This window comes from Gadus chalcogrammus, chromosome 15 (genome assembly GCF_026213295.1).
Source record: "Gadus chalcogrammus isolate NIFS_2021 chromosome 15, NIFS_Gcha_1.0, whole genome shotgun sequence".
Taxonomy (NCBI): domain Eukaryota; kingdom Metazoa; phylum Chordata; class Actinopteri; order Gadiformes; family Gadidae; genus Gadus; species Gadus chalcogrammus.
Window position 1 is genome coordinate 10,369,390 of NC_079426.1, and position 16,678 is coordinate 10,386,067.

At 47.7% G+C, this 16,678-nt stretch overlaps 1 protein-coding gene across 1 annotated transcript in view; it reads left to right on the forward strand.

The window, feature by feature from the left end:
* kcnma1a (potassium large conductance calcium-activated channel, subfamily M, alpha member 1a) overlaps positions 1-16,678 on the forward strand; it is a 163,331-nt gene that overhangs the window by 25,034 nt on the left and 121,619 nt on the right. The window contains exon 3 of the mRNA XM_056610202.1: positions 6,153-6,314. Coding sequence (XP_056466177.1) covers positions 6,153-6,314 — 162 coding nt within the window. The remainder of the gene's footprint in view (positions 1-6,152; positions 6,315-16,678) is intronic.

The window sequence follows — 16,678 nt, forward strand, 5'->3', positions numbered from 1 at the left end:
TCTAGTCCATACGCGGGTTACTCATTAGCATTAGGCCTTACCCTTAAGCCTGTTGCGCTTAATTTATTTGCTTGAAATGTATATTTATTACTTACTATTATTGTGTGAAATAGGAATGTATTGAATTTCAAGCGTTGAACTATATTTCCCTGGTTGTGTTGACGTTATTGTAAATGTCGTATTCCTAGCTAACTCTATATGGCGGGAAAATGGTTAGCCTAGAACCTTTGACCCCTCCTCCCCCTAAATGCTAACTAGTTCACAAGTCTTGACCTTTGGCCAGGAATAACTGGCTGTTCCACACATGGTACACCCTTCACCCTCCCCTGTGTGTGTGTGTGTGTGTGTGTGTGTGTGTGTGTGTGTGTGTGTGTGTGTGTGTGTGTGTGTGTGTGTGTGTGTGTGTGTGTGTGTGTGTGTGTGTGTGTGTGTGTGTGTGTGTGTGTGTGTGTGTGTGTTGCCTATGTATCTCTTCCTTCGTCGGATTGTCTTGTGTGTGCATGCAAATAGGTATATGCATGCATCTATGTTGAAGCGTGTGTGTGTGTGTGTGTGTTATTGTGTCTGTATGTGTGTGCGCATGTTAATGTGCCAGTCTGCGTACATCTGTGTGTGTCTGTGTGCGTTTGTGAATCCATAACTGTACACACATACACACATTTGTGTATACTTATGTGTGTGGACACACATACAGGTATGTATGTGTGTGTTTGTATCAGATACTCCCCTCCATCATCCTCCTCCTACTCAGTTCTCTGGCCATGCCCCAGACCGGGTTTTCTAACCCAGGGAGGGGACACATGGCTAACTGTACTGGCACTGAAATAGCACACAGCATGCTGGGAGATTCACTAGTTTCCCTTCTCCCTGGCTCAGTCTATAAATAGCCCCTCACACTGGAATAGCGCTTTCCCCAACGGACGAAGGCCGCAGCAACAGCTGCGCTGAAGCCAAGCCCTGTTAGATCAGCACAGACACACGGGCATGTCCCTTTAGCTCTCTCGCTCTCTTCCTCTCTCGCTCTCTCTGAATCTCCCTCTGTCTCGCTCTCTCCGTCTCTCTTGCTCTCTCTTTAACTCTGTGTCTTTCTCCTTCCATCTCTCTCTCTCTCTCTCTCTCTCTCTCTCTCTCTCTCTCTCTCTCTCTCTCTCTCTCTCTCTCTCTCTCTCCTCCTTTCTCTCTCTCTCTCTCTCTCTGTCTCTCTCTCTCTCTCTCTCTCTCTCTCTCTCTGTCTCTCTGTCTCTCTGTCTCTCTGTCTCTGTCTCTGTCTCTGTCTCTGTCTCTGTCTCTGTCTCTCTCTCTCGCCCTCTCTCTCTCTCTCTGTCTCTCTGTGTCTGTGTGTGTATCTCTCTATCTCTCTCTCTCTGTATCTCTCTCACCGTTCTCTGTCTTTCTCTCTGCATCTCTTTTGTGCTCTCTTTCTCCCTGTTGGTGTCTCTTTTTCACTCTCTCGCTCTCTCTCTCTCTGTCTCGATCTTTCTCTCTTTCTTGCCCTCCCCTTGCTCTTTTTCCTTCTTGCCACTGCAGGTTCTATTTCCTTCTCTCTTCCCTTCCCTTCTCCCCCTCGTTGTCTACCCCTCTCTCTTTCCCTCCCCCGTACCCCCCTCCTATAGTACTCTATCCTATTTGTATCCATCCATCTCTCTCTCTCTCTCTCTCTCTCTCTCTCTCTCTCTCTCTCTCTCTCTCTCTCTCTCTCTCTCTCTCTCTTCTCTCTCTCTCTCTCTCTCTCTCTCTCTCTCTCTCTCTCTCTCTCTCTCTCTCTCTCTCTCGTTTTCCTGTGTCATCCTCTCTCTTTATCCCCCCCTCCTGCTTTATCTTTCTTCATTTCCCCTAGGCCCTCTTAATTCTCTCTCTCTCACTCTCACTCTCACTCTCTCTCACTCTCACTCTTTCTATCCTTTCAGCCTCTCTCTCTCTCCCTCCATTGTACTCTCTTTCCCGCCCTTTTCCCTGTTGCTATAGATCAAGATTTCTCCCTCCTTGTCACCTTCAGCTCTCCCTTCTGTTTTTCTTGGCTTTTCCCCCTCGCTTGTCTTACTCAATTTCCCTCAGTGTCCATGTTCCTCCTCCATCCTCTCCACCTGCCGACCACTCACTTGGTCTCTCTCTCGCTCGTTCTCTCTCGCACTCTCTCACTTTCTCTCTTATGGTCTCTGATCTCTTTGTGGGGGAGTGTGTGTCTGTATCTTTGGTGTGTGTGTGTCCCTTTTCATATGTCATGTTTTGTTTGAGTGTTGAGCGTGTGTGTTTGTGTTTCCACATCGAGTCGTCACTGCTAGTGCTCTGTTGGTCTTCTACCTCTTTGTATCTCGTCTATAATCTATATTTACCTCACGTTCTTTTACCATATTCATCCCATTTTTAAACCCCTATGATCACCACTATGAGTCCTCCGTGCTTGAAGTGTGTCGTTCTCTACGATTTCTCGAACGTATTCTGTTCTTTTTAATCGGTATGGAAAATGTGTACACAGTATACACCTGTCAACTGTTATTTCGATCAAGCACAGCACACTGAAGTAAACACGATTGGGGGTGTAAGGTGGGCTTTCCTCTGATCCTAGACTAACGTCCTGTCCAACGTGTCGCTATAATAACAAAGCATTTCCCTCAACCCCTGTTTACCCTGCTCTCCCACACACACCCCACCCCCTCCCCGAGCCTCTTTCCTTCTGTCTCAGCTTGTTGTGACATCACGTGGGTGTATATATAGCAGGCTGATTGATTTCCTCTTGTCATGGGTGCCTCTCTCTCACTCGCTTCCTCCCCGGGCTCTCAGGCTCTATGCCTGGGCCTCTCACATGGAGTAGAGCCCCCTCTCTCTTGCCCGTAGTGTGTGTCTTCTGTGATCCGGTGGATCGTCTGTTAGGGGCCCGCTGCACCATTTATTATTCATGGAGTTTCCACCCACAACCCCGCCACCACACAACCGCACCCTCCCTCCATCCATTGTGTACCTGAGCACACATAGAATCACTCACACCATGCATGCACTCACGGACTCACACAGGCACACCCTAACACAAATGCGCACGCCTACACACGCACACATTCTCGCACGCACGAGTGAGAGAATGATGCATTTACAATGATGCATATACACACCCGCCGTTCATGTTTGGCTAGGACTGTGGGGGTGTGTATACAGTGTGATCGGAGTGTGGTCAAGGTGAGGAGGGTTGTGAGTGGCCACTCCCCTCCCTGGTGGCGTTATCTTCAGGGCTGACACTGGCCATGCCCCAGTACCGCCCCTACCCTTACACACACACACACACACACACACACACAGACACGCATGCACACACACAGGCACATGCACACAGTCACACACACAGTCACACACAGTCAAACACACACAGTCGCAAACACACACACACACACAGTCTCACACAGTCTCACACAGTCTCACACACACACACACACACACACAACACACACACACACACCAGCACACACACACACCACACACACACACACACACACACACACACACACACACACACACACACACACACACACACACACACAGTCGCACACACAAACACATAGTCACACACAAACAGTCACACAGACACACACACACAGTCGCACACACCCACACACACACACACACACACAACACACAACACACACACACACACACCCACACACACACACACACAGTCACACACACACACACCCACACACACACACACACACACACACACACAACACACACACACACACACAACACACACACACACACACACACACACACACACTCACACTCACACACATGCCTGGAGTGCTTTTGCACAGGAGCACCGCCAACCGGAGAGAAACTTAAGACATCTCGGTACATGTAACACACACACACACTGGTGTCTGTTGGAGATTTATCAAGGCATGCTAGCACGCACACACACATACCGACACACCTTATCACCAACACAAACACACCTACATGGATGCTTACACACATGCTGGAACATTCCTCCTTTATGGTTATTTTCTATTAAAGTCTCGCATTTCGTCATAGTGCTGGCTATTATTGGGTCCGATTCGTCAAGTAAACCAATCAGGTCCCTGGACACTGCGTGGTCCAGTGTCTGTTTTCCCAGGCGGTTTGTATTAATTAAATCATCCACTTCAGTATGGAACAGCCCCCAGGCGGGACTGTGCAGATAGATAGATCTTATGACTAAGCTGGCTTTTTTCAGTCCAGTTCATTGCTATTGTTAAAAGGGGTGGAATCAAATTAGGGGAGATGGCGACTGTGTCCTCCATGCTGTATCATTAGGTCATGTAATCCAATTGGAGCCGGACGATCCCCCTGAAACAGACTCAGGCCTCCCTTGGGAGCCATCTGTAATGTGTGTTTTTTAGCCTGACGGTGCTATGCTTCCGACAACCCATGCGTGTTCCTCCTGAGGGGTGGTCCGAGTGGTTCATGGTGAAGGTCTCATCTCCACCTCCCATTACTTCAGTGTACCCCGGATTAACTTCCACATACACAACACATAGGCGCACGCACGCACGCACGCACGCACGCACGCACGCACGCACGCACGCACGCACGCACGCACACACACACACACGCACAGGCACACACGCTTATACACAAACATAGATACACACACACACACACACAAACACCTGCACTACACATAGACACATAAATCTGCACACACTTGTACACAAAAACATAGACACACTCTGAAACCCTAACATAGATAACAGAACAAAGAACTCAACTCATAGCGGTGTTAAACCGATATTGGTTCTAAAACAAACAAAACCCCACTGTAAACACGACCGTCCTATTTTTTACGCCATCTTTATGTCTCTGCAATGAACCGACATCAGATGTTGCTAGGAGTAAAAATAAATAAATAAAGGGCTATCAAGTCAATGTCAAACAGCATCTGTTGCTCGCTCGCAGCGATCGGGCTTAGCCACGGCCACCGTCAGATGTCTAAAGCGGCGACATGGGAGAGTAACTGTAAATGAAGACAAGGATGACGCAAGCACTGCTTCTTCTGTGGTACAGTAGGGAGGGAATGGCCCCGATCGGGAGGGTCTTAAGTTGCCCGAATGCCAGGAATTCTTCTTGGGGAAGCCATATGTCGGGACTTACTCCTACGCTTTTTACGAGGGTAGAGGGGACACATGTTGACCTCTGTGTTTCTGTCGTGTGTGTGTGTGTGTGTGTGTGTGTGTGTGTGTGTGTGTGTGTGTGTGTGTGTGTGTATGCTCACACACACACACACACACACACACACACACACACACACACACACACACACACACACACACACACACACACACACACACACGGCCACCCTCAGAACCACTGAACCGGACCTAACAGACCAATATGTTAAAATGACACGCACATACACACACACATCCTACATCAGCACACCGACAGTCGACATATGCCATATAGTACGACAGCTGAATTTCTATGCGATCCCTTAGGGACAGTAGCCATACAGTCACATGCATGTTTCATTGCACATGCATGTGCTAGGGGGCATATTGACAACTGGACACATTCTCCTTCTTCTTCTGCTTCTCTTCCCTGGCCCTCGTTCCTCAGGGAACCATTGCTGTGTAGCAATGTCTCTGTGTCAGTGCTTTTTTACCATCGTGATGCTAACCCTCCCTGGAAGGAGGGATACTTCTCCCCAAACCAAAGGAAAAAGAGTGTGAAGGATTCTCAATGTTCCTTCCCTTGACCTTGGGGAGCGTTTCCTTGTCCTTTTTAGGAGGAGTCAGGGTTAGGAGGTCGTCATATATTGTGCCCTGTGAAGCCCTTGGGGGGCTATAATTGTGACTAAGGGCTAGAATTGTCTTGATTAGAATCTCTGCGACTGATCCCTAGTGCCCCGATGTAAGCAACACACACATTGTGTTGACACCAGGTTCGATCCTGACCTGCGCCCCTGTGCCACAAAGGTCATCCCCTCTCCTCCATGTTTTTCTTCTCTGTCCAGTCAATATACATACATAGAACCATCTGTGCCTGGTGTTCGGCTTTTGTGAGTCTATCGATTGTCTATTGCGATGTGTTTTTACAACACTCCAACACATTTCCCTGTTTTTCCCCTTTTTCCCGGCAAATCACATTGAAACTTGACTCTTCTTTTTATCCTTTCTCTTCCCCAGGAGGTCCAGAAGCTGACCAACCCCGTGGTTATTCAGGCAGACGGGACGATCAAGGCAGATGAGAAGGAGGAAGTGCCCATGAGCGAGGTGGGGTGGATGACCTCAGTCAAGGACTGGGCGGGAGTCATGATATCTGCCCAGACGCTCACCGGCCGAGTGCTAGTAAGTTCTACCGCTCTCTATCTACCTACAGTAAAGTGCTGGGTTCCCAGTTGGGTCGAACCCAGTAAGATACTGGGTTCGATCCCCAAATGTCTTACTTCAAGTCTTCGAGTGAGATACGTGAAGAAGATGACTGCGCCTGCCAATGAGCCTGACTGCTCATTTCTGGGCAACATTATTGAAAATCTCTTCCCTGATTGGTTTGGTGAATCCATCTGGCCTGTCAATCACAATCGCCCACACTGCTTAATCATCTCACTTGAGGAAACGTTTTGGGAGGGAGGGAGCAGAAAGGCAGGGTGCGTTTTATTCGGTTGTTCATCTGTAAAATCTTGCTCTTTCTCCCTTTACAACAATCGTACCTACAGCACATTTAATGCATCATCAATGTAGCAATGGCCTGAGAGTTTCTTGCCATCCTAATGATGGTTACACACCCGTACCGTTTCAACCTATGCCCAGCTCCCAGATCCCTTAACATCATGCCTCGATGTAATGACTTTCCATGCCACGGAAGGCCGGGCCGTGTGCTGCTGATCGGAAAAAAGCTCAACCGCAAGTTTTGAGTTAGAGGCGTCAAAGGCCAGAATCGAACATCATGTTTGATCCATTACTTTTTTACACATCCCTTACCCTCCGGATCTTTTTTGGGGTGCTGACTCCGGTGCTAATTCCTCCATCGGATGACTTCTGTGAACTACCTGATCCCCCATTGCGGCTCTCCAATGTCCATAGCATTTGCACAATTTTTCTTAGCTGTTCTTGCCAAGCTCTCTGAGCCTGGCATTTGAACTGGCACAGAGTAGCCTCTGCTGCATTGCACAATCTGACAAATACACATGCAAAGAAGTACACACACACACACACACACACACACACACACACACACACACACACACACACACACACACACACACACACACACACACACACACACACACACACACACACACACACACACACACAATTACACACACACACACAATTACACAAACACACACACAATAACTCGCTCACACGCACACACAAATGCACACACACACACAATAACTTGCTCACGCACGCACACAAACACACACGCACACAGACACATAGGCACGCGTGCACAGAGCACTACAACCTACTTCGATTAGCTTTTTCTCAGCCAGTTAAATTGACAAGAGCAGTGTGCTTATTTTTAATCTGTTTTTGCGCATATGCAAGTGTTTGTGGTTGTTTATTTATTGGATTGCATGTTTCTGTGTGTCTGTGTGTATGCGTGTGTCTGTGTGTGCAGTAGGTTAGATTGTCACTGTCGATCTCATAAATAAAAGCCTCTCTCTCCGATTCTTATTCTCTCTCTCTCCCTCCCTTCCTCCCTCCCTCCTTTGACCCTCATCTCACCCTCCACTGTCTATTCCCTAAATGTTGAGTCTTGAACCAGCCAAACACATTTGCTGTATTGCTTCCTTTCTCGACAGTCCTTCATGGATTTTGTTATCGATGTAACATTGTCTGCTAGCGATACACTCTCAGGTGGACACACCTTTTTGTTATTATTGTACAATATTGCGTGGCCCAATAGATTCAGTTTGAAATTATTCTGTCAACGATCTTTATACATCCCACACATGGGAAACGTGGGTGTCACGACAGAAGGCCAGGACAGAGATACGAAAAGATAAGAGCCAAACATTGTCCAAATAGCAATATACAGTAGGTCCTCATACACAAACAAGAAATGCACCAAGCCCAACAAGACATGTGATGTATAATTCATACCCTGTTGCGGTTGTATACAGACAGGGGCACAAACCTCTTTCCAATCAACTCTCTTGCAGATCACAGATCCCTACCTGAAGCTCAGTATCTTCTCCCACCCATAATGGTTGTCAATGTCTTGAGTGGCCTGCACTTACCCAGCACGTCAAATGTAAGTGACATGCATCGGCCACAGCGTATTTACCTCTGTCACTTGTGTAAAAGGTCTGGGAAAAAAACGTAGGAGAAAAGCACGGAGATAGTCTAGATGCTATGGTGTTCTACTCCCGGATACAGCTACTGGGTTCGATCCCTCAGACGGCTCTATTCTACCTGTAGCCAACCTTGAGCAAGTTGTCCTAACCCCTTCCCTGCTCTTCAGTGGCTGTTTAAGTGGTTTTCGGTAACAGTGTCTGCAACATTGTAAATGCGTTGAAAGCTGATTATATACATTTCCAGTGTAGAGGTGGCCTTTACAACCATCCACACGATGGCTGAGGGAATGTGCTTTGGGACACAGCTCTGAAACGTGGAGAACCTGTTGGACATTGCTGTTTACTAACGATTACCCACGCTGCCATTCGCATGGGAGTAGTTTCACATCTGTTGCACATCGTAAGACCGTCTCGGGCCGTCTGGGGGGAAATGGAACGAGACGGCAGAGGAGATGGGCTCTCCAAACCCACTCGCCGGGGAAAAGTGTGCGGGAATGCGCTGGTTGCTTAGCGCCCGATTGAGTTCCAGGATGCTCGGAGGAGAGGAGAGGAGAGGAGAGGAGGATTCAGTAGCGCCCTCACAGGAGCTGTCAGCTGGACACAGAAACCAGCCTCCCTCTCTCCCTCTCTCCCTCTCTCTCCCATCGCTTCCCCTCCTTACTCTCAGTTCCACTGGCATGGCCGTGCCATCCTTCCTGCTTTAATACCCAGCCCCGCAATCGTGCATGCTGCCAAGCTGCTCTCTGCTCTCTGTGTGTGTGTGTCTGTGTCTGTGTCTGTGTGTGTGTGTGTGTGTGTGTGTGTGTGTGTGTGTGTGTGTGTGTGTGTGTGTGTGTGTGTGTGTGTGTGTGTGTGTGTGTGTGTGTGTGTGTGTGTGTGTGTGTGTGTGTGTTGTGAAGGAGATGAAGGACAAAACCATTAGAACGTGGAGATAGGCACTTATGCACACGTTCATGCATGCAACCACGTACACACGCATACACAATCACCCCACAGAGTGTACAGTAGTGATTTTTTTTACCAGTCACCTGATACATATTAATGAAAGTCAATAGAAAAACGTTTATTTAAATGATTGCTGCCGGGGAGACATATACAGTTTGGTGCACAAACTATTGAGCTGTATTCCACTGGCATATACTCTCTTCTTTCGTTTCTTTCGCTTCTTTGTTCTTTCATTCTTTCTTTCTCTTTTCGTGCTTCTTCTCTGCGTTGTCTCCACTGCAGTGTGGAGTTGTGATGGAGGTGTTTGCATGGAGGTGAATGAGTGTATCTTCATTGGGGTGGATTCCAACCGTTTGTGAACTCATGGTTCCCTGCCCTGTCTCGTACACATAACACCCAGAGAAGAGCTGTGTGTGTGTGTGTGTGTGTGTGTTTGTGCGTGTGTGTGTGGGTGTGTGGGTGGTTTTACTGAGATGCTTGGCCCCCCGTCTGTGTTCCGCCGCAGATCCAAATCTCAGTAAACATCCGTGTATGTGTGTGCGTGTATGTGTGTGCGTGTATGTGTGTGTGTGTGTGTGTGTGTGTGTGTGTGTGTTTGTGAGCGACCAGCCTGGATGGCAACAAGCAAGGTGCCATAGCGGTGCTTAGTCATCATATAGACACACGCACAAACCGAAAACCCACACACTCACGCACGCACAAATGTCCTCCCATACATACGTACACAAACACAGGCATGTACACATGCATGTACAACCGCATACATTAATTAGTCCACCCACATGAATAATCGCACACAAACACACACACTGAGGCAGACACAGAGGAACACATGCATATACAGTATGTACAAACACACAGAAACACACACACACAATCACACACACACACGTATGCACTCATTGCAACCATGCAGTCACATACTCTCACACGCGTAGCCACTCACACACCCGTGCACAGTGCGGATTAGGGCTCGATGCAGGCTCCGCTCTCTGGGATAAGTGAAGGGGAAGGGGGAGGCTGGATGGAGATGGATTGCCCCTGGTCGTCTGATGGGCTGAGCCCTCCATCTCTGTTCATTTGTGGGTCTTGATGAGTTCGTAGCGAGTGAAAGATCAAGTATACCCAAGGGCTGATTGAATTACAATTCAAATCTAAATCCTGCCGTGGGACTGGCCCACCACCATCACCACCACCACCACCACCACCACCACCCCCACCCCTCTGTGTTGTCTCCCAGTGAGGGCCGGTGTTACTGGCTGGGAGAGAGGAGGGAGGGGGCCCCCATGCTGTCGTCGTGGCGGCCCCTGAGGCGGTGCGTTGTGTGTGGCTGTCGACCGACTGCTGGGGCCTCATGGGAATCGGAGGTTAATGAACACGTATCTGTCCTCACAGTGTCATCATTTAGTCTGGGTGGGGGGTGAGGTCGGGACCCTGTCTCTTTCTGAACGCTGACGGGCTGCTGGGAGGACAGAGACGAAGGAGAGGGAGGCTGTTACGGTCACCTCCGGCTAGCTGTGTGTGTGTGTGTGTGTGTGTGGTTGTGTGTGTGGTTCGTGTGGTGTGTGCGCATGCGTCCATGTGTGTGGGCCCGTGTGCATGCATCTATGTTTGCAAGTAGTTATTTGTGTGTGTGTTAACATTCACGGACGGAGCCTTGGTGAAAACCCGCTATCCTTTTAGATGAGACACCGTTTGTCAAAGTCGACTGTCCTTGTGTGATCTTAGCATTTCACCACGACCTACAGACACACACCCACACCCACCCACACACACACACACACATGTACACACACACAAAACAAACAGCGCACCCTTCACCATGTATCCAATTTCTATTAGCGTAGGAGTCATCTCGTGTGCCTTTGGAAAAGCAATGGGGTAAAATGAGTGATACTTTAGCCTGCAGCTGCCGCCCTACTGCTCTATATGGGTCTTTAGCTGTTTATGTTACCCATCACCTCCACAATATGGACCAATCAATTATTTAGGAACCTATTCACTACAGCCAGTGTAGAATTTAGTCGCCAAGGTGAGAAGGCAAGCTATTAGTGTCAATGACCCCGGGAATAATCTAGACTGACAGCCCTCAGAATAGAGGAAAAGAAAGTCCACCAATGATGGAAATATTACCAAATGGAAATATGAGGGAAGTCCTGTTATGTGGGGAAGACTAGTCGGTAGGCTGAGTGTGTGCTGAGCTGTGAAAAGGCTCCGGATTTGAAAGCCAATATCCTCAGTCTACAAGCCTTGTCCGCTTCTACCTGAAAACAAAATATTAATAACAAACTAATGATTCACTGTAATATCTCCAGACAATAGAACCACAGCAACAGAGTTCTAAAAAAGACGACGCTGATTCAACGAAACAACACAGAACCAAACCTCACCTCTGATCTTCTAATGGACTGCTTATAAATGCTTTGACAGCTACACTCACGCAGGATATGGAAATAGCCTTTTTCCGGCAAGCTCACACTACCAAAGCAGGCACACGAAATAGTAAGCTACCCTCCTATCATTTTATAATTTTTCTCTCGAGTTTATAATGACGGTGCCCTAAAAAAATGCCTTTTTTAAATCCCGTAATGAAGAAGACAAAGGGCGGCGGATTATAACCCGTTCCACGTAGATATTTCCCCTTGTCTCGCTGTGCCGCTGATTTGCCCGGCATGCCGGGTCCAGAAATAGGTCAGGCCTGCCATCTTTCTTAATGCGATCTTTGGTGGGGGACAGCGGACCATCTGTTCCCATGGCTGGGTTCCTAGCCCTATGGTGATCCCTCTGCCCGTGCATACAGCCTCCCATCACATGGCCGTCCACACATGGAGCCCTCTCTCCGTCATCGTCGTCATCTGCCAAGCCGATGCACTGCGAGCGTCCTCGTCCAGGGAGCTACCTATAGTTAGGTTTAGGGTTCAGCGGGTTGACCTCGCTTTAACAAAATGTAACTTTGGTGTTTTTCTACTCTAATGGGGCATGGTAAGGACCGTTGAACCAACCGAAACACTTTTCATATCTACCTCAATATCATCAGCTAAACCGTCCAAGGGTTCACAACGAGGAACTAGCTATCTGAAACGATCTGGCATTTATACTGTGGGGACGATGACTACAAGAGCAGCCGGCTGATGTGGAAGTGTGTGCAGACCAAACGCAAGAGGACTAGTTATTCCGCTGTACGTGTGTTTATGACACATCTGGGGTCCTTTTCACACCTAAACAGGCTTTTGCGTGCCCCCCCCCCAGACAGTTTTTAGGTTGCATGAGCAGACCTTTACCTGACACACCGTATGGTTTCTGACACAGAACCATCTGGGAAGTCGGCCTTGAGAACGGTTTTGATCGGAGCGGGCCCTTCTGAATCCGTCTATCACTGTCTATCACGTATACCGCGTATCACGTCGTTCCTCATGGGACGCTGATTGATCCTTGAGATGAGGAACTTGACACGGAGTCCCGCAGGGATGGTAATCTCGCGAAGCCAGCCCGCCTCTCAAGGTTAAGCAGACCCCCCCCCCTCCGCACCAATAGGAGCCTTTACAATATCAAAGGCTCATTGTATATGAACCTATATATCCCAGGCTCATGGCGCGGAGTGATACTTTCACAAAATGTTTGGGCGTCATAGCAGTTATGTATAATGAGATCGCTGGATTCAGGCCCCCCGTTGTATAAGAACCTTTATATCCCAGACGTCACTGCCTCTCAGTACCGATGCTGTCCTTCGATGTAGTTAACGTGTCAACCCTCATTTATCTATCAGTTATGTCATTTAAAATGTCAGTGTCGAAAACGAACAAACTCACTAACTTAACTTTGATGCGATATCTGTGTTAAAAACGACGTGCATTGTACTCGGTTTCTATTAAGCCCCCTGCTAAACCTTTCATGGCAACGTTGACTACATATAGCCATGTCTGGCACAGACACTGTACACAAGAAGAAGTTTTGCAAGGATATCCATCCTCGAGTTTGATCACTAACTTGCCCGGTTGTTATTCCTGCTTTTGTAAAGGAAAGCCACAAATAGTTTAGAATATTAACATGATGAACAAATGAGGGGCAACACATTCATGATAAGCAAGGCATCATGAAGCAGGCACTGCTTACAATGAGTTGAGTGGGGATGTTGATGTTGAATGGGCAAAACAGAAAAGTGAAAACTTTCTGGGGCGAACACAAAACCCTGGGTGGGCATTTAAAGGACCTGAAGTGTCATAAAGTGACACATGTACATCACATATGCATTTTAATAGTTTTCGGACCGGATGTCATCAGCTTTAGACTTTACGTTAACCAATCAAAATGTGAGATAAAGTCAAAATACTTTGAGTGTGATATTTGTGAGTGCGTGCCTCTCGGAGTGCATTGGCGTGCCAGTATGTGGGAGTGTGTGTGTCTTCCAGACCTTGTGGGGACTCTGTGGGGAAGGACCATTGTTTATCTTTGTGTCCCCGTGTCCCGCTGGGAAGGAAATAAGTGTCAACGCGTTCCCACCCTACTCCTTCACACTGTTCTGCTCCTCACAATGGCATGTGTGCGCGACGGGGTAGCGATTTTGTAATGAGTGTATGCGAGGTGAGACTTCTTGGTGTGCGTCAGCGTGTGTGTGTGTGCGTACACATATGCGTATGTTTGTGTGTGTGTGTGTCTTTGTGTTAGTCGGCTTAATTAGATTTGTTTTATTTTGAGCCTCAGACCATCTGCAGTTCTGCTATTTGTATTAGTTTATCTGTATTTACAGTCCGTGTTTGTTTACCCGTCTGTGTGTGATGGGGTCGAATCTGTGTGCGGCCGCATCAATGGACGTAGCTTGCATGCCTGTTTGTTTGTGTGTGTGTGCGTGTGCATGTTAGCATGTGTTTTTGTTTGTGCATTTATGCGCATGTGCCCGTGTTTGCGTGTGTGGGTGCAATGTTTCATCATGCTTATTATTCTGTGTGTGTGTGTGTGTGTGTGTGTGTGTGTGTGTGTGTGTGTGTGTGTGTGTGTGTGTGTGTGTGTGTGTGTGTGTGTGTGTGTGTGTGTGTGTGTGTGTGTGTGTGTGTGTGTGTGTGTGTGTGTGTATGTGTGTGCGATATCTGATCACGCTTATTATTCTGCCTGTGTGTGTGTGCGGAACTGATTCCGAACTGTGGGTAAACTCATCAGTGGCGCTACAGCTGTCAGCGGCCTAACGCAGCGCCGGAGCCATCTCCTCTGTTTATCCTCCGCTGTCACCCACTAGGAGTGTCGCTCGTCAGGAACACAGTGTCACCGTAATGCAACCTGAGACCTATGGGGAGATTCTGAGTCTTTCTGCCGTCTAATGGCCCTTCTGCCATTGAGTGTCGCCTCATTTGCAACGAGCGCCTTTTTTTATTTTGTCAAACCGTCGCCGATCTTGCAGGCAATCACTCGCTCACACTCGAAACACACTGGCACTGATGCAAAAACGCATACACACAAACACGTGTCGTGCGGGTACACACATGAACACGGATGAATGCACACACATACACACACACATACACACACATACACTTGAAACACACACACACACACACACACGCACGCACGCACGCACGCACGCACGCACGCACGCACGCACGCACGCACGCACGCACGCACGCACGCACGCACGCACGCACGCACGCACGCACGCACGCACGCACGCACGCACACACACACACAAACTCGAAAGAAACACATGCGCACAGGGCCACACTTACATTCTGTGTGTTTAGAAAATTGTTGAACAGAAAAGATGTTATCATTCCTCCAGGAAGAAATTCCGATGCCATTTCTCTACATCAGATTCGGTCTTACAGCTGGAAGATACAGAGATATCCAAGCATCTCTCTGGGCTCTGTTCAGTATCCATTCATCCATGCCGGGTCGGTTCCCCTACAGTCTTATTTCTGCTGCGCTCTACTTACACTGTTCATCTCTTGGTTTTTGAGTCCCTAAATCACAGATAGATGTGAATACATTTAAATACATTTACCCAAGACTTTATTCCTACTGTCATTAGCATCCATAACAAAAAATAACATAACATGCACTTTATGTCACTGCGCTTTGGTGCACTGAGATAACCCATTTGTGTATTTAATATAAGCCTCTTTCAGAGACCATTTTCTGCCACTGCAGATGGACTATAGCGTTTTTCTATCTAATTTGTGCGAGAGGTTAATGGACGTTCGTGAACTTGCGAGTCTAGGGCTGGCTTGGGCAAGAGAATATGTGAAACTGCGAGGCCTGTCCCCTGCTCCAACCAACAGATTAATGATCAGTTAACTGATGAATCACTGGTTGAGTAATAAGCACACCAGGGTTGTGATTCATTAGCATTCCAAAAATAGACCCAATACATCACTGGATCACAGAAATGTGTGTAATGGAGCTAAACTCAAACCAAAAAGTTTTCTCTGGCTCGGTCACTTAAGATAATGAAGAGTGGTAGATAAATAGTGGATGTATATGCTATTCCTATTATATTGGCCATAACATAGCAGCGATGTCGATAGCGATCCAATTATCATTGACTGATGTCCTGTGAATGTTGATGGACTGCTGTTCATGCTGCGTGGAGCACAGAGGGACGGAGACGCCTAATTTCCAGTTGTAATTTCCAGTGATAAGACCGTCCGTTCCCGAGATAAAGTCATTTCAATGTGTGTTACCTATCGGAATACCCTTTGATAGGTCGATGGGAGTTGTTGTTTTGGACCTGTGCATCTGTGACAAAGTCATTTGACCCACTTTGGAAGATTTTGGTGTCTGAAAAATTGTTTCTTCCAGAAATGGTTTAGGAGAATGTTACAGGCCAGAGGGACCCCACATTTCTAGAGATTCCAGAAGAGACCCTGACTAATGTAGAAAATGTGGCACACCCCCGAGCGAAGTGGTTTTGTTGAGGCACCAGGAAGGGAGAAGTTACGGTCGGCGTCAGGATTAGGGTTAGGATACAGGGATAAAAACACAATTGGACATCCCTGTCCAATTGTGGATCTGGAATACAGAAGGTCTTACCGGCTCCGGACCTGGCCTGGCCTCAGTTGCAAGACCCCCTGTGCCCCTTCAACCAGGAGGCGCACTCGTGACCAATCAATGTGCGCTTCCAATCCGAGCGCCTATAATTACATCATTTTGGGTTTGCAAACAGCAAGACACGGTGGTGAGTTTAAAGTCAGTAAGGGCAGTGAAACTCGGGAAGTGATAGAGAGAGAGGAGAGTGGGATGTAACAAAGAGGGAATGAGATAGTGTGAGCCCTGAGAAGAGGTAGAGGGGGGATAGAGAGAGACATAAAGAGACACAAAGATCATTGTATTGCAGGAAACTGCTATATATATATATATATATATATATATATATATATATATATACTGTATACTATGATATAGTAGCATACCAAACTATTGTTTACTACACGGGACTCACTATGCTACAGAATTCTATACTATTAGTATAGTAGTTTA